This window comes from Drosophila pseudoobscura, chromosome 3, assembly GCF_009870125.1.
Source record: "Drosophila pseudoobscura strain MV-25-SWS-2005 chromosome 3, UCI_Dpse_MV25, whole genome shotgun sequence".
NCBI classification, from domain to species: Eukaryota; Metazoa; Arthropoda; class Insecta; order Diptera; family Drosophilidae; genus Drosophila; species Drosophila pseudoobscura.
Window position 1 is genome coordinate 5,494,069 of NC_046680.1, and position 17,141 is coordinate 5,511,209.

Sequence of the window (17,141 nt, forward strand, 5' to 3'; positions counted from 1 at the left end):
TTGTTCATTGACTCGGACATCGGTTCGTACTTTATTAAACGGTTTCGCTCACATCATGCCTGCTTAAGTTCGGGCAATCCTTTAACAATAACATCAAGGGCTTTGAGGTCCTTATTGACAGTCTCACTCAGGACTTCCATGGCGCGCTGTTGCATGGTCAAAAAATTCTTCATCTCATCCTCGGCCTCCGGGTCCATCGTATACTCGCACCCACCATTGCCAGCAAACTGATTCCGCTGCATTCGCATCTGGGATAGCAGCTCGCTGAGCCGCCCCTTAAACTGTGTGGGTGCCGATACAACGGCCTGCATGCTCTGCAGCTTGGTGCGCAAGGCCTCCTCTTCAGGTGTCAGCGAGGAGCCCACCTTCCGTGTGCACTCTTGCTTCACAATTATCTGTTTTATGTAAGAATAAGTTATCAGCCTTCCAACAAGGATTATTTCTCTCTTACCCTAAGTATGCGATGACTGAGCTCAGCCAGCTTGCGCTTATGCTCCAATATTTTGGCCGAAGCCATGCAATGCCGGTGTCTCAGCTCCGTCAGTTCTCCTTCCACTTTCTTCATATACAGGGCATGCGTGTCTGTTTCCTGCTCCTGGCATTTGACGCGCCATTTCAAGTCGTTGAAGCCAATCATTGGCACTGGTAGGAATTTACCAGCGTCTGGATTATCCAAATTGGCTTGACGCCACATTCGCGGATCTACGCCTCTGGGAGGATTCTCCAAATATTCCTTCAGTTGATCTTCGTCGGGCAGTACTAGGGCCAATGATTCCACAATCCCCAGATTCGTTAGCTGAGGTTTTAGCGATGCCTGGTTTAAATAGTTTGAGAGCTCAGTGGCCAATATTCGCTTTCCCTCGTTCGGTGCATGCTGCAGTTTCTCATCCACGTAGATAACCATCTGACACTTTTTATTCTCCAACTCTTTTATGGTTTCAACGTGCACCATCATGTTGGGCTTGCCGCCAAACAAACTGTGAAGGGTTTGAATCACTTGTTGCTGGTGCGGCCTGAAAAGTGAACGTATCATATTGAATATAATTGTGCGTGGAGGATATGGCGTCTACTTACTTGATGGCCGAAAGATCCCTATCAAAGTTAAGAGCCACTAGTCCCAGTTTGTTATCCTTGCCGGGCATGCGACTGTACCCGATGGCTTTGAAGCGACATAGGTAATTCTCCGGCGTAATATCAACTGGCGGCGCACTCTGCGAATAGAAAAGCTTTCCAGTACCCCACATGGACTGAAGGTAGTTCCATTTGGCCACAATGCTGTCACGCTCATCGCCAAATATTGAGACATTCAGAATGGATTGAGCAAACGCCTCATCGGCTGATATGGGTGCTGGCTGCTGTTGAGGCTGGCCCAGCATAAAACTGGTACCACCGAATCCACCAAAGCCAGGAGTAACTGTGGTATTCGACGGCTTTCCGAAGTCTGCAAAACAAACAAGTTAGAAATATTACGGATACGAATCTGAATATGATAGTAGAACTCACTGGAGCCAAACACGCTGCCGCCAAATCCCGTCGTCTGACCAGTCCCAAAGCCACCGAAAGCTGGAGCCGTGGTCGTTGTTGCCCCAAAGCCTGCAAATCCACTCGCTGGCGCTGTGCTGGTAGCGGCCTGCTGACCAAATCCACTAAAAGCTGTATTTGTCGCTGGAGCGGCAAACAAACCTCCCTGACCTGCTGCCGGGGCAGCACCGAATCCACCAAAACCACCACCAAGTCCTGTTGTGGCTGGTGTTGTCTGGGCACCGCCAAAACCTTGCGCTGCAGTAGGAGCTCCAAAGCCTTGCCCAGCCGTGGGAGTGCCGAAAGCAGTTCCGCCTCCAAAAGCAGGCGTCGCTGTTGCGGTTCCAAATGCTGGAGCAGCTGACGCCGGGGAGCCGAACGCAGACACTGCTTGACCAGCTCCGGGCGTCGATCCAAATGGTGAACCGAACATGCCGCCAGCTTCCATGTGGGGAGATAAGCAAAACAAATGATTGGGTCAATGATTTTTATTCAGCTTCCGCCGTGGGTTCTTATCTGTGATTACAGTGTCCGAAATTCTAATTTCTAAACTAGCAATAGTTTGCTTCGGACACTGAACGCAACAGGTTGAAAAAATGGCTGTTCTTATTTTAATTTTCTTGGTGCTAGTCTCAGCGGCGTATGTGGCGTACATTATCCTCAAGAAAGGGTGAGTTCGCTGATATCCTTTGATCACGACCATTATCAAATGATCCTGTTGCAGCATCAATCCAAGGGACATTCGCATACACAGTCTACAGGATGCCAAAAAATTACTTCAGCTACCACCAAGTGGGGCCGGGCCCCACAGATACTTGGAAAAAAGGGCTTGAAGGGGCTGCGTTTGTTTTCATTGCAACTCACTTTTGGCCGGCGTGCTCGCTCCCAGCGGTGTACTCGATCCAAAAAAGGACATGATGTGGCAAACGTATGAATGAACCGATTCCAACTAAATGAGTTTGCTTTTTCTTGGGTGCTCTTCCTTTATTTTAACAAAAGTGTACTTAATCCTAAAAAACGTAAAAATTTGGCGCTTTCTGAAATCTTGTGTTTTTTTGTTAGGGATGCAAGAAGGCCGATTATTTAAATATCGATGAGCGAGAACAACTTTACAATTCCTATCGCCATTTCCGGTCACAAATGTCAACATATCTTCACAGGGCCGCTTCTTCTCCTGGAGAGTATGTAAACCATTATTAATAATAAATTAGTATTATTGAATTAAATTATTCTATCAAACATTCGAATGAACGATTGAAAACTGTACAAATCTATGGATATCGCAACCGACAATCGAAACTGGCAGCAGAGCCAATCGATACTTAATACTACCACCTCTACCTCAGAATTTTCCTCGTTTTGAAAATTCAACGAAAACAAAATGAGTAAATACAACTCAAAGTATTTGGAGGACAAGCTTAAACAAGAGCTTGAAGCCAAGTACGTGAATGTGGTCGATGAATCAGACGGCTGCGGAGGAAAATTCAGCGTGATTATCGTATCCGAAGCATTCAAAGGCAAGACGTTGCTACAGAAACACAGATTAGTCAACACGACGCTGGCCGAAGAACTAAAAGAAATACACGCTTTCTCGCAAAAGTCATACACGCCCGAAGAGTGGGAGAAAGTGCAGCAACAGCAGCAACAATAAGCCGTAACCTGTTGTCGTTCGTTTGTAGTTTGAATTTTTGCGTGCGATGATCGGAACCAGTATAGACGAAACCAGCCACCACCGAAAACAGTGAACAGTTGAACAAAGAAAGTGAAAGGGAAACAACAGACAACTGGACCGGAGTGGAGTTTGGAGTTGCTAAATAAACTACGCAAATGATCCGCTAAATGCATACGTTACATAAAAAAACAATAAAAACTTAAGTACTCGACGTATAGACACAACTTTTTGACCGCTCTCCATTACAATTTTAAATTGCTGATATACCGATAAAGACAACTCGGCGCAGAACAATACAATGCTCAAGTTCCAGGTCCACTCTCCGGGCAAGGTCATTCTCCATGGGGAACACGCTGTTGTCTACAATAGGCCCGCCCTGGCAGCTGTGGTTGGCCTGGGCACCAATCTCCAGTTCCGCCAGGAGGCGGGCAGCCAGGTAGCCAGCTTCCAGCTGGAGGCTCTCAACTGCACCCTGGAGATACAGCTCGCCGACTTTAATGCGTTTCTCGAAAAATTCCGCAGCAAGTATCCGGTGGACAGCAGGGCCAAGCTGATGGAGGAGGTGCGAGGGGAAGTCTCCAAGCAACTGGAAAGAGCTGCCGGCAGCACAACAAAGCCGCATACCCAACGGGCGTTCATATCCATCTACTATTTGTTGGCGGGAGCTGTACTCTCATCGCCAAAAGATCCCAAGCTGACTCTTCAAACCGGTTTCCAGGTGCAGGTAGACACCGAACTGAACGTGGGCGCCGGGTTGGGTAGTTCTGCTTCATTTGGAGCCGCCTTGGCAGCCGCTTTTCTAATCTTGTCCGGTCACTTTGACCAGGAGAGCTACTTGCAAGAGGAAAATCAGGCTCTTATCTCGAGCTGGGCCTACGAATCGGAACGAGTCAATCATGGAACACCATCCGGACTGGACAACACAGTGTGCACCTACGGCGGTATGTTGCGCTATGTGAAAGGACAAGGATTTCAGTCCCTGAGCATACAGAAACCGCTCAACATTCTGCTCGTTGACAGTCGCGTGAGCCGCAGTACGGCAGACATCGTGGCTAAGGTTCGCCACTTAGCTGAAGGCTTTCCTCAGCTCATTGAAGCGATTTGGCAAGCCTGTGAGGAGCTGGTGACGGCAGCTGTCCCACTTTACGAGAGCTTCGGCAATGCCCAGGACGACAGTGCAAAGTTTGAAAAACTCGAACGCCTCTTCCAAATTAACAACGATCTTCTGAAGGCTATTGGTGTGTCGCACCCCAAACTGGAACAAATATTCACCATTGCGTTTAAGAGAGGCTTCTTCTCGAAGCTAACAGGCGCCGGAGCTGGTGGCTACGCAATCGTCCTGCTGCCAGAGAACTACGAGTGCAACGAAGTGTACTGGAAGCTTAAGGAGGAACTGGAGTCGGCGGGCTTTGGCGTTCATGTGACGACAGCTGGCGGCGTTGGATTACGTGTCAGCTCTTTGGATGATTGATCCAACACTTGCTCCATTTTGTATTGCTCTTGTATGTATTCGTGGTTTTGTTATGACTTAAAAATAAAGATTTACATTTGTATTTTGTACGGCCGAAAAATATTTAGCGTTGACTCCTATCGCGGGATTTGTAGACAATACCCCGGTTCTTCATATCTCTTAAAGTTGATTGAGGTAAAGTTCCTGATACGGATATAGCATAGATGCCGCGTGTAAATCGAGCTACAATATACATACAATTTAAATTAAAAAACTGTCTGGCAGTGCAGCACTCCATTGAGATTGATTTACCTAATCGCTGCCATTTCGCCACCCAGGAATCGGTGGGTGTTGTCAAAGCTATAAGCCCATCAAAATTGTTGCTGGTGTGGTCGTACACATTATCTTTGTTGCCTTTCATGCGCAAGAACTCCTCGCAGTTTTCGCAGCCGTCAGTCTCAAATTGGTCAAAACTCTGAAAGACGCGAAAAATTCCACATGATTTCATGCAGCGTTCAGCAAACATAACCTACCTTCACCAAGGAACAAACCAGGCACGCCCGCAGACCCCTCAGATCCTTGGGTATCGCGTCAAAGGACATAGTTATTTTTTTGTTTTTTTTTTTTGAGGGTTTAAGTTACTCTTGAGTAGCGTGGGATTATTTGGCCGACCGCCCTTTGAAGGTGGAAATTGTAAATTTTTTGACTATTCTAAGAATAGAAGATGTTGGAGTACTGTTATAATTTTACATCAATTCCGTCGATGAAGTCGATTAGGTACGCGCTGATGTTTTTTTTTTCAAAGAATTTGTAGATTATACTTTCTTAGCGATGGGAAGTTTTGCCTTGGTACAATTCAAAATTTCGTGCGAGTCGTTATCGATACTATCGCATGCATTTTGGCGAGTGTGTGCCTATCAAATGCGTTACCACTAAGCAGTCTGTTGATTCTTTTAGTTTAGTTTAGTTTTATTTAGTTTAGGAACCACGGCTTGGATGATGTTGAGGGGAAAAGCGAGCAGTAACCTCGGTGCTTGACGCTAAAAGTCTGTAAGGTTCCATTTAACCACTGTGTATTTCCCTAGTCTGTGGGCTTCTTTGGCTGCTGCGTCAACTGAAGTGTTCTGATGGATGTTAGCGTGTCCGGGAATGTAGTGAACATCTACATTTCTTAGATGTTGATTTTGTTGAACCTTTTCTCTGATTTTTTAGGCGATAAAGGTTTCCTGAATATTCTTCGCCAGAATGAGAGCCCCGTTTCTGCTGTCTTTTAGGAGCCCGAGACGAGGAAAATTGTACGAAATACCATGGTCTAATGCCTTCTCGATAACAAGCAGCTCGGCGGACAAAGAGGAAAGGATTTTGTGCGTGTAATAATTATCAAAAAAACCTGTTCTATGGTGCAGGAAAGCGGCGCTGGAATGTCCTGCTGCGACTGACCCGTCCGTGTAATAGATTTCAAAGCCTCCCTTTGCCAGTTGATCCTTCTTTTCGCCGTGGAGCAACATGATACCTGCTTGGTCTAAAGCGTGCTTGTTAGCCGCAGAACCCCTGAAAAAATGTCAGCTCTATCTATTATGCTGGCCAACTCCCGATATGCCTTAACGTATCCCGTGTTTCATTCCCTATTTGCTGCCATGTGATATAAGATAGGAACGGGAGTGCAGATTATCAGACCTAGCGACTTTCTGAGGTGATGGCCAAGGCAGATTTAGACAGATTGCAGAATGACGAGCACGCGTACTGTACCCAACTTCTGACGAAGGCCTTGTAAAATATAAGCCCTCTGTTAGGGCTATTACCTTAGTGGTACAGTTTCTGTTCGGCTCCGAGATGGCCAGATCAATGTGACCAGAGGCTGAGTTGTTTGCTGAAATAGTCCTGCCTAGGTATTTGATCTGCTCTACTTTTCTGATCTCAACTCATTGAAGTGAGATATCTAGCGCAGTTCTACGATTGGTGAAGTAAATCACTTAAGATTTCACCGGATTGAATGACAGATTTAGCCTATTGCTTTTTCCTTCGATTTTATCTATACTGTCTTCCAGCACACGTTTCGCAATGGACACATCTTTGTGAAAACAAACAATGATAAAGTCATCAGAATACTGAAACAGGAAGCAGTTATGACTGTTAATATCATGTTGTTTGGCTGTGTAAAGGTTGAAAAGGGTTGTGCTAAGACAGCTACCCTGGCTAACACCTCTGTTCAACTCTACCTCGCTTTTGCCCTTTATGAGTATTCGTCTGTGATCCAAGCCGTGAGGCTTGGATTGGACCGCATATCCCTCATCCTGTTCTCGAATGTGTCCACTCTTACGCAGTCAAACGATCTTTATAGATCTAGACCAGCTGCGACAACCAGACATCCCCTCGCTTTCAGTGCCAGAAACTTGTTGATAAGGTCGTTGATGCACTGCGCCGTGGACCTGTTTCTCCTGAAGGCATAGGACCTGACAGGCAGCAGGTCACAGTTTGCTATGTGCTCGTCCAACTTCAACTTTATCAACCCCTATATGGATTTAAAAAGCGTGTTAACCAAACAAATGGGTCTGCAGTTTTGGAAGGAGGTAGGGTCTGCATTCGTCTTGGGGATGGGGACCACCTTTATCCTGCGCCAGACTTCAGTGATGACGCCATACCTTATTTATAATTAAAATTAAAACGAGGGGGAACGTTGTGAGTTGCTGAGGACACCGCAACTCTACAGTTATACCCGATACTAAGTCAGTATGGCTCTCCTCCAGCAGACGGCGCTAATATTAAACGACACGACAAAGAGTGCGTGCGAGAGAGACAGAAAATCAGTCTGAGCGTGACGTCGGGCGCTGCGTAGCCACTGCAAATTGATTTGTTCCTGTTGGCTATAAAAATGATCTGATCTGATCCAGATTCAGCAATCTGATAGATATGATCATTATCTATGATTCTGCGTTTTTAGTTTTCTTGTATCCTCAATATTATGGATGCAACAGTTTTTCGTCCTTTGTGGGGGCGGAAGGGGGTGGGGCGAAATTCTGAGATATACGTTTTATAGTGAGATCTAACAGGAGTACGGACACTAAATTTGGTTACTCTAGCCTTAATACTCTCTGAGATTTGTGAATATCCCCAGATTTGCATCCTTTGCGGGGGCGGAAGGGGGTGTGGCGAAATTTTGAAACAAACTCGTCTCGGTCCGATATATTAGGAGTGTGGATACCAAATTTGGTTGCTCTAGCTTTTATAGTCTCTGAGATCTAGGCGCTAATGTTTTACTCTAAGCAAAGGCGCCTATGCTACGTGTGTGTTAGAGAGAGACAGGGCGAGAAAAAATGAAATTGTTTTCTTGATGCTGGCTATAATAATAATACGATCCAATTCAGATTCTGCAGTCTAAAAGATATGGTCATTCTCTACGATTCTGCGTTTTTGGTTTTCTCATATCTTTAAAAATGTAGATGCCACAGATTTTCGTCCTTTGTGGGGGCGGAAGTGGGCGGGGCAAAGTTTTGAAATATTTTTGTAGCAGTGACATATCACAGAAGTCTGGATCCAAAACATCGTTGCTCTAGCTCTTATAGTCTCTGAGCACTAGGCGCTGAAGGGGACGGACAGACGGACGGACGGACAGACAGACAGGGCTCAATCGACTCGGCTATTGATGCTGATCAAGAATATATATACTTTATAGGGTCGGAAACGATTCCTTCTGGACGTTACACACATCCACTTTTACCACAAATCTAATATACCCCAATTCTCATTTTGAGTATCGGGTATAAAAATGTCTTGTTTTTTCCCAATCGGGAGCTTATGAAGCAACCTGAAAGAGATGCCAACAGGGCCTCTAGCCGAATTAGGGTTGCTCTTGAGGTTTAATGTTTTTATTCCTAAAATTTCCAAGTCGTTCTTTTTTTTTAAATGATGAATTGAATGTTAATCCTAATGTAGATGCCTACCCCGCCGTAGCCGTCCTCTCTGGGCTTGCAGAAAAAGTTATAATCCAAATAGCTGCAGTCCGCGTTGTTCAGCAAACAGATCTCTGAGAAAATGGCCATACCTTTTGCGTTGTTTTCTAGGAACATTGAGAGGAGCTGTTTGTTGTTGTTGTGTGTCAGACTTTGAATATTTAGCTGAAGAATCTTCATTGTTGGATGTTTTGAGAGCCCACTGCCATCCCTTGGGCAATCTGACGCCTATCTAGTTCTGCGTTGGAAGCATTGACAAATTCTCCTATTTCCTTAATAAAATTATTCGCTAAAGAATCCCCTTTAATGATATTGTTTGGATCAATCAGGAACGCTGTGAGTTTGGCTCCTAGTGCGTTTAGCTTATCCTGGGCCAGAGAAGATGCCACCGATGAAGATCTCACAAATTTTTCGCTCAATTGGACGTATTCTGAATTTATTGAGTTCTTCCACTCTGCCATGTTGGCTGCTGCCTTGGCCGCCTCTGCATTCCGGGCGGCAACCCTATTGGATTTGGTCACCTCCGCAGAAGACGTGACAGAATTAATTTCCCTGGCGGACTCTGAACTGTTATTTAGAAGGTCAGGGGAGCGGTTAAATTGCCAAACAGGTCTGGGAAATTCCCCTTGACCACAGCTCTAGTTAGGTTTTCTAGTGTCATACACTTTTGTATGGCTTTTTTCCTGGCCTCGCACTTGCAGTTTGCACAGACCAGACCTGAACAGATAATATCCTTGTTGTGATCTTGTCCGCATTTTAAAAATTTCGCTCCACTCGTGCAATGTTGCGCCAGATGTCCAAACCTAAAGCACCTGAAACATTGATTAAACTGAACAAAAGGTATCACTTCTACTTTAGAATATAGCAACTTGATTTTAGTTGGTAACTGCTCTCCTCTGAACCAGAGTTTCACCCAGCCTGTAGTTACACGTTACCCGATGCTCTGTCTCTTTGCGTAATCCGAACTATCTCCTCAATTGGGATGTCCGAGGTTACAAACTCTGCTAGGGGATCCCAAAAATTAGTCCTGCTTTTTGGACGAAGTGCCTAACGATGATTTTACAATTATTATCGCTTTTTGTACTCCGCATCAGTTTTCTCTCTCTCTTTCGTCGTAGAAATGTTTGTCGACACGTTAGTCGACAAGTGCGGTTTCTTGCTCAGCAGTTTATAAGCCAAAAGAAGCCGTTTTTCCCGCCATTTTTACTCCTACCGGTATGGCGGATCTAGCTTCTCCTTCCATTTTTTCTGCGTTTCGTTGCGAATTTTAACTCCCGTCAGAGTTCCTAGAGCCATTTTATGAGCTTTTCCGGATCGCCATGCGGTAGTTGACTAAAACATTAAGCGAATTTCTTGAAATATAGTAATTCTTTTGCTTCCGCAAACAATTTTAGGTACGCGCCATACCAGTGTTGAACAACGTATCGTATCTTAACTTACTCAATAGCACAATTCTATATCGATGCAGGAATAAAATATCGTGGCAAAGTATCGATTCAATAACGAAACAGCTGTTCCCACCCACTCTGTTAGGATTAAGAATTGATTGCACGTCAGCTGTTATTACAATTGTTGATTTTACGCTAAATCAGCAGCCGACGAATATGCTCGCCACATAGCAATGAACTTGAGCCCTGAATCCTCTGATTGCAATCAATTTATTAAAAGCAAACTTTACCGGACCAGCGGAAAATGTGGTGGGAATCATTGCACTCTATTTGAAGTGGTCGAATAAATAATTCTATTCTGCCTTATTCTTTCATTAGCGATATATGCGCGCCAATCGGAGGTATATGTCCAGGTGAAGCCGACTCCAACACCTCGAGTCAGTGCACCAGCACCAGCCATGGCGGAGACTAACAACAACATAACCCACATTCGGCATGACATTTGGTTCCACATAGCCATGCATATAGATCCGGAGGACGTGCAGACATTCGCCCTGATATGCAAACAGACTGCCGGGCTTGTGAGTTCACGAGCATTCTGGCGGAACCTGTATAAACGGTGCTGCGCGGGCGAGACGTTGGGCTGGAACCTTGGCTTGCCGGCCCAGTTGCAGATGGAGCACATACGTGGCTGTGATACAAATACTTTGCGATCGCTTGTCATTAAGGCGCTCTTTTACTGCCACAGACCCTTGAAAGTGCGACTAGACCAGGGATACAATCTCGACTGGCTGGTGCATCGTACCTTTGTCTCATGCTGGCAAAAACAATATCAATGCCTGTGGATAATGTGTTATAAGCTGTGGAATAAGCAGCCTGCAGGAGTAAACGTTGAAGAGGCGGAGGCCCCGGCCATCGAAGTGGTAAACGATTGGGAGTCTCTGGCAGAAGAGGACGAAGCGCAGCTTCCACCAGCTATTGGCAATCCAAACGAAGGAGTGGTGCTACTGGTGGTGCTATGCCGCCAGTTTGTGCCTACACCTACGCGATTGGCCTATAGTCAACAGCAGGCGCGGTTTCGCCTTAGAGCCACCCGGGAGCTGCTCTGCACAGATATGCGGGCGAAGAACTTGGAGCTAGACTTCGCCGAGGAGAGCTGCAGCGCAGCGACTGTCACTGTAAAGTACGCGCGCATAGAAAAGTACAAAGTATTGCCATGGTGGCATCCAGACTTCCAGAGATTTGTCAAATAAACGCCTAGTTACACTTGCTTATTACACTGGCTTCATTATCATCAGAAGAGCAAGTTGATTTTTATCTTTCTGAAGGCACTGACAGTGTTGTGTTAGGTGCTCCTTATCTACAGTGCTACTGGGCCTGGGCGGGCAGTAGCATGTGTTCAAAGATGTCGACGGAAACAAGCTTGTAAACAAGAGATGTTGCATTTAGCATTTTATTTAAACGCACACGGGAGTCATTAGTGAATCATTATTGCGGGAAATCACATTTGCATACTTAAGAAAAATCCATAAGAGTGTCTGAATAGTCGTTATAAAAAAGCGAATGTTATCATTATGGTTACGGGACTAAAACTGGAGGAAGCGTGCTCATACATATATACACTTTGAACTTAAACATAATTGTGTGTGCTCCTAATAAAATCATTGAAGAGGTGGTCATTGTGTAAGTTTCGGTATATGGTGCTCGGTGTTTCTGTGTCATTACTTAAATTAGTGGAAGCAGCCTAGATTGGTTCTCTCCGGCCTATCTACATCTACACCTTGCCAAGCAGGTCGTGTCCGTACGGCTTCTTGCGATAGCCCTTGAAGGCGAACAACTTGAATGCCACGACCATCATCACAATGCAAAAGGCGTAAAGAAGCATGCCCATCCTCATGTCAATGTCGCTGAATACATTCGATATTTGACGCTTTTGTCTCATTTTCTCCGCCGTCGCATGCAGCAGATCCTCCTGTTGCACGCCGTATCTGCTTACAAACTGTGGATTGTTAATGTTTTTGAGGAAGCTCAGAACTGCATCCTTGTTCCAGTTGATTTCTATGTTGTCCGACGTGGAGCCTGGCGTGCGGTAGCACTGACTGCAGCTTTTCTCGCTGGGAAACTGTATCTTTGGAAACTGAGGATCCTCTGTGTCATCGCCGGCCAGGCGCTGGTTCACCTCGTTGTGCGCTGCCCACAGCCATAGTACAGCTTCCTCCTTGTTCGGCACGCTCCATATCTTCCGTCTTGAGGCCATTGCCTGCACAACAGATATAAAACATGTTATCCAATAGGTGTATATGTATGTATATGTACGTCACAAAAGCGCAGCTGTTGGCACAGTTGGGGAAGAGAGGCCCACTTATGAATGTATGCACGTACATTCCAAGTAAATAAACGTTGCATTGACTACTGTTTAGTTAACGTAAACGAGATGTTGACAAGAAAAGCTACATAGCTGCGGCGACAGAATATTGTGATACACTTCCACCGATACACCAAACAGACAGACGGATATGGGGATATCGACATGGTTGTTAATCCTGATACATATGTATATCCTTTATGTGGTCCCTTTTCGAGTATCAAAACAAACACATTTGTTTGATTCGGTTTTGCAATGATTTTTCTAACTGCGAAATGGGGAAGTTTTTTGCGGAGAGTAATAGCACTCTCTGTAGTAGATGATATTGTATAGAAACCGGTTTTCCCTATGCATCGATTGTTGTGGTGACTAAGCGTAGATAAGATAGACGTCGGAATTATACAACAGAATCCAAAAAATATCCGTGATTATTTAATTAGTAAATGGATTGAAGAATACGCCACTTCCTAGCCGAGCTGATGCCGGAGTTGCTGATCCATAAACTTAATTATTTGAATGACGCTGCAATTAACAAACACCAATACCTATAACAGTAGCGTAGCCAACAAAGGTTAAAAAATACTTTCTAAAAAAAAAAAAAAAATTCCGTATGGAAAAACCCTATTGTCAGCGCGTCAATCTTCTGCCGTGTAATCAATTACTCTACCCCCCTAGACCTGCCTCTCTGCTTGTCCCTGATCTCATAGGAAGAGATTTGACTCAATCAGCGATATAGTGGTCATTAGCACGTACACTTGATCGCTTAGAGGTGCGGGTGACTCACCTGGAAATGATCAGCACATTCGGAGCAGCCAAAGAAGTTCTTGATGTAGCCGTGCATGGCCTGCAACACTTCGAGGGGATCCTGCGAGTCCTCGTTCTCGGCCGCCTGCACTGTCATGAAATGGAACAAGGTCCATAGAGAGCAGCTGAAGCCCCGCAGATGTGGACTGGAGCCAGTGCACCCGACGAAATGCGTGGAGGAGTAGATAGGACCCAGTTGCCCCTCGAGTCGCTGCAGTTCTTGCTCGAACTGTTTGCCTGTCAGCTCTTGATTAAACTGCACCACATAGTCCTTGAGCTTAGACAGCAGCTGGTGTCCATTGAATCCCAAAGGATTGTAGCGTTGCAGCACGCCCAAGAAACGTTGGAGGGCAAGAAGACGTTCACCTCCGATCTCGTTAACCTTGGGCACCTCGTTGTGCAGTACTGTACGGATGGCCTGCTCGAGATCTGCCTGATAAACGAAATGCTTGTGGCGATGAACTTCCTCGAGGATTGCATTATGCTCAGCCTTTTCTCCAATAGCTGCAACCGGAGCATGCTGGATCTCAGCCTTCTCAGGCCTCGGTGTTATGTTCTTCTTGCGCAGTGCAGTCTGAATGGTCTCGGAAAATGCTGGACCAGTTTGTTCCGCCGGTGTGTAGGGTGTGATCTCACCCTTGCGATCCACAATTGACAATTGGTGACTGGTGGGATCAATTTTAAATTTAGAAGCCGCCGCCAGATCGCTCACACGGCGCACCTGCAGAGAGGGCCACTGTAGAAGGAACAGTGCCGTTTCAATGCCCACGGTGGAGTTCTCTGGCTCGTAGACAAGTGCCACAAACTCGCGTTGGCTACTCAGTCCCTCGAAGATGGTGGAGCTTGAGTCGTTTTCCGTGACATAATGGAAATTTGGCCAGTAGGTGTTGTTGTTGCTGCTTGTTAGATTATCGGCGACCAGTATGCTCGCCAACAAGCCACGAATCTCGGCTGGATCCTGCGACTTGAGATCCTGTCCGTAGTTCTTGGCACTCGGCTGGAAACCCGGACCCATGTAGCGAAGCGTGGGATAACCCATGACCTCGTAGGTCCGACAGATACCATTGTTCTCCTCTGCCGCACAGTCAATGGCACCGACTATGACCACATCCTGCCAGGAATGCAACTGCTCGGCCACCTGCTTGTAGATGGGAGCAAAGCGCCTACAGTGCCCGCAATAGGTGTTGTAGAATTCCACCAGAGAGCCGTGATTCTGCTCCAAGACGGACTCGTTGAAGTTTCCCACACTCAGCTGGACAACCTTGTCATTTTCGTCGTATAAACCCAGTTGCTCGTCGGTGGGCGCCGACTGCTGCTTCAGAAGTGCCTCGTATCGCTGCAGCGGGACGCCAGCGGTCGCCGTCTCCAACAACAGAATAACTGTTAAAATTGCCACCTGCGCACCAGACATTTTCCGGAGTGGGAGTGTGAGGGGGGATTCGTGTGCACTGCTTCACAGTATACTATGGAGCGCGACCGATACGATACTGCATATTGCAACAACAATATAGCGTTATGATGAAAAACCGAACTTAGCCCACTTAAGCCCCCTAAGGTAAATGGCGGAAAATATTAACGATTGTGAATTCTTTTTGTAGATTCATGACATCTTTCCTCTAAACTTAAAAAAAAAAACACTGTATCTTTCACCTGAACTGCGCTAAAATCCAATTTGCATTATTTTCGGTGGAAAATTGAAACAGCCCCTTGGTCTACAATGGGCTAATCGTTCTCCGTTAAGGATTGGAAACAATTTTGATATTCCGTCGAATATTACTAGCTAGATAGAACCCTTAGTTCTGCCCACATATTTTTATACGATTGATGAATCATTTTTCTACTTAACTGGCTTATTTTTAATACTTGCTTTTATTGTATTTTGCGTAAAAAAGATTATGGCGAAATCATAAGAAGTCAAACAAAAATAGCTCTTAGCAAAAATGGGGAAATAAAAAAAAACAAAGAGGATAGTCGTTCATATTGCTATAGTTTTCTATTCCGTCGAATATTACTAGCTAAAAAGCACGCCCAGCTATGCCCACTTAATTTTACCCGATCGATTAATGAATTTATTTCCTTCTTGACTGGGACCCTAACACCCTGTTTACACTAGGGTTTTACAATTGCGTTATTGGCTTAGCTACTAAGAATATATATATAGAGAGAGAGAGAGACAGCAAAAAACACTCTAAAGATAAAAATATGGCTAAGGAAAAGAGTAAATACAAATTTTAACGAACTTTGGGTCACTCTCGCTGCGTTATTACGCCTTGCGTTACGAAAACAGCTGGTTTGTTATTTAAGACATTATGGAAAGCAATATTAACAAATTATGGAAAATATTGAAAAAAGGATGTGAGTTCTTCCTACCCATGAAAACACTCATACAGTGGAATTGTGTTAATTTCGATTTAAACAGAAAACGCGCGGCAGTGTAACTGAGTTAAAACTAGCTAGAACTCGAACTAGTTTTTGTTCATCATCTAGTTCACTGATGCTCCATTAATCAAAATTAGTAACTGCCAGTGCGGAAAGTCATTTAGTTGTTAGTTTACATTTTAGTTTAATTTTGAAGTGTCAAGTGTCATTGTCAGCCGAAACTATATGTCTCTGTCAACTCCCATTCTATTTAGAGCAGTGAAACGAACTAGTATAGATGAACCTGCTTATTGGTTCATCACTTAGTTGTCAAAACAATCCGTGGGGGCGAAAATAACGGGAATGAAATGATTTTGCGTTCATGGGACAAGGTTCGACCGCGATGCTTCGCTGATTTGTCGTGCTTACTACTGTTGGTGGTGTTTATCCCCGTCACATATGTCTTCCATATGACTCTTGTGCTGCCGGAGTTGTTTGGAGTCGGCAGCTTCTGGTACACGGTGATTTGGGTGGCCGCTCAGTTTCTGATATTTAACATCACCGCGAATTTACTGGCCTGCATGCTGGTGGACACCACAATTAGAAGTAAGTACAATCTTGCTGCTAAAATTGCGATTTCAAAGTTTGCCTTTTAGTGGAGCTTCTGAAGCCGCCTCTGGATCCCGATCTGCGAGCCCGTTGGCATATGTGTAACGAGTGCCAGGCGCTAGTGCCACCCCGGTCCTGGCACTGTGAGGTCTGTAACGTGTGTGTGTTAAAGCGGGACCATCATTGCCGCTTTACCTGCTGTTGCATTGGACATCACAATTACCGCTATTTCGTCTACTTTCTACTGTATCTGATGATTGGGTCCTTCGTTGCGGGCATCCTGGGTGGCATCTATCTGTGGAATGTCCACTTCGACTTCTTTTATAGGCCATTCACCCTGATCACAGTGTTTGTGCCCGCTGTGAGCCTCACTCTGAGCCCTAGCTGGGAAAGCTTTTATTTACTTACATACCTACTCACTTGGCTGGCCTTCAGTATATCCACTAGTCTACTACTAGTCTACCACTGGCCTATATTAAAATTGGGTTCGGTGGCAAAGGAACGCCGCAGTCGCAACTACGACCTCGGGCTGCGGGCTAACATGGAAATGATTTTCGGCAGGCGCATGTACTTGACGTGGTTATCACCGTTTGTGCACAGCGAGCTGCCTCACGATGGCATCAACTGGGAGCCGGTTCTCACACATCTAACGAAAGATGATTAACACTGTCAATCCTCACTAGTCAGCACTCGAATAGTTTGATCTCAATTATATCAATATTATAGTATTAATTTAGCACATACCAAGGCATTTTCTTAACAATCGTGTTTGTAACAATCAATTACAAACGAATCTTTACAATAAAGTTTACTACTTCTCAAAGGATCTTTCGTCGACCAGGAACTTCAGCCTATGCGACTCCATATTCACATCCTCCACAGACGCTTGCACTGCGATCGAGGCGGTTGTGCCGGAAATACGATGGGAATCGTAGTTGTTACCGGTCTAATGCACTGCAGAATTGCATTAAAAGTGCCCAAATTGGAGCGTAGTTTCTGCTCCGACATATGCGGCAGCAGCTCT

The 17,141-nt window shown here is 45.3% G+C and overlaps 8 protein-coding genes and 1 long non-coding RNA gene across 10 annotated transcripts; 6 read left to right on the plus strand and 3 right to left on the minus strand.

Annotated features, from left to right (window-relative positions):
- On the minus strand, nt 1-2,610 carry Nup54 (nuclear pore complex protein Nup54). The gene is made up of 5 exons (XM_001360209.4): nt 2,386-2,610; nt 1,504-1,962; nt 1,075-1,441; nt 452-1,013; nt 1-395 (listed from the first exon to the last, which is right to left on the minus strand). The coding sequence occupies exons 1-5, from the start codon at nt 2,435-2,437 to the stop codon at nt 54-56; spliced, it is 1,782 nt and encodes a 593-aa protein (XP_001360246.2). The 5' UTR covers nt 2,438-2,610; the 3' UTR covers nt 1-53.
- On the plus strand, nt 1,991-2,564 carry LOC26533219 (uncharacterized). Its single transcript, XM_015183667.2, has 2 exons — nt 1,991-2,191; nt 2,246-2,564. Exons 1-2 carry the CDS (start codon nt 2,118-2,120, stop codon nt 2,352-2,354), a joined length of 183 nt encoding a protein of 60 aa, XP_015039153.1. The 5' UTR covers nt 1,991-2,117; the 3' UTR covers nt 2,355-2,564.
- A 261-nt stretch (nt 2,611-2,871) lies between the features above and the next one.
- On the plus strand, nt 2,872-3,408 carry LOC4803537 (bolA-like protein 2). The gene has a single exon (XM_001360210.4). The coding sequence runs from the start codon at nt 2,903-2,905 to the stop codon at nt 3,170-3,172; it is 270 nt and encodes an 89-aa protein (XP_001360247.2). The 5' UTR covers nt 2,872-2,902; the 3' UTR covers nt 3,173-3,408.
- On the plus strand, nt 3,224-4,764 carry Mvk (Mevalonate kinase). The gene has a single exon (XM_002138163.3). It carries the CDS (start codon nt 3,492-3,494, stop codon nt 4,662-4,664), a length of 1,173 nt encoding a protein of 390 aa, XP_002138199.2. The 5' UTR covers nt 3,224-3,491; the 3' UTR covers nt 4,665-4,764.
- Nucleotides 4,677-5,481, minus strand: spt4 (Transcription elongation factor subunit spt4). Its single transcript, XM_001360211.4, has 3 exons — nt 5,177-5,481; nt 4,956-5,118; nt 4,677-4,886 (listed from the first exon to the last, which is right to left on the minus strand). The coding sequence occupies exons 1-3, from the start codon at nt 5,243-5,245 to the stop codon at nt 4,768-4,770; spliced, it is 351 nt and encodes a 116-aa protein (XP_001360248.1). The 5' UTR covers nt 5,246-5,481; the 3' UTR covers nt 4,677-4,767.
- Nucleotides 5,482-5,527: 46 nt separating this feature from the next.
- Nucleotides 5,528-6,087, plus strand: LOC117183796 (uncharacterized). The gene is made up of 2 exons (XR_004468972.1): nt 5,528-5,794; nt 5,856-6,087. It is a non-coding gene; the product is annotated as an uncharacterized lncRNA (long non-coding RNA).
- Nucleotides 6,088-10,095: 4,008 nt separating this feature from the next.
- fsd (transmembrane protein fates-shifted) lies at nt 10,096-11,255 on the plus strand. 2 transcript variants are annotated; one of them, XM_015183668.2, is made up of 2 exons: nt 10,096-10,287; nt 10,360-11,255. In XM_015183668.2, exons 1-2 carry the CDS (start codon nt 10,215-10,217, stop codon nt 11,232-11,234), a joined length of 948 nt encoding a protein of 315 aa, XP_015039154.1. In that variant the 5' UTR covers nt 10,096-10,214; the 3' UTR covers nt 11,235-11,255. The 2 variants fall into 2 exon arrangements, with proteins under 2 accessions (XP_015039154.1, XP_001360249.2); XM_001360212.4 differs by having other exon boundaries at nt 10,097-10,290.
- Nucleotides 11,256-11,420: 165 nt separating this feature from the next.
- Qsox1 (Quiescin sulfhydryl oxidase 1) lies at nt 11,421-14,653 on the minus strand. The gene is made up of 2 exons (XM_001360213.4): nt 13,131-14,653; nt 11,421-12,241 (listed from the first exon to the last, which is right to left on the minus strand). The coding sequence occupies exons 1-2, from the start codon at nt 14,559-14,561 to the stop codon at nt 11,756-11,758; spliced, it is 1,917 nt and encodes a 638-aa protein (XP_001360250.1). The 5' UTR covers nt 14,562-14,653; the 3' UTR covers nt 11,421-11,755.
- Nucleotides 14,654-15,644: 991 nt separating this feature from the next.
- On the plus strand, nt 15,645-16,936 carry LOC4803541 (probable palmitoyltransferase ZDHHC24). The gene is made up of 2 exons (XM_001360214.4): nt 15,645-16,114; nt 16,165-16,936. The coding sequence occupies exons 1-2, from the start codon at nt 15,877-15,879 to the stop codon at nt 16,779-16,781; spliced, it is 855 nt and encodes a 284-aa protein (XP_001360251.3). The 5' UTR covers nt 15,645-15,876; the 3' UTR covers nt 16,782-16,936.
- The last annotated feature ends 205 nt before the right edge of the window (nt 16,937-17,141 follow it).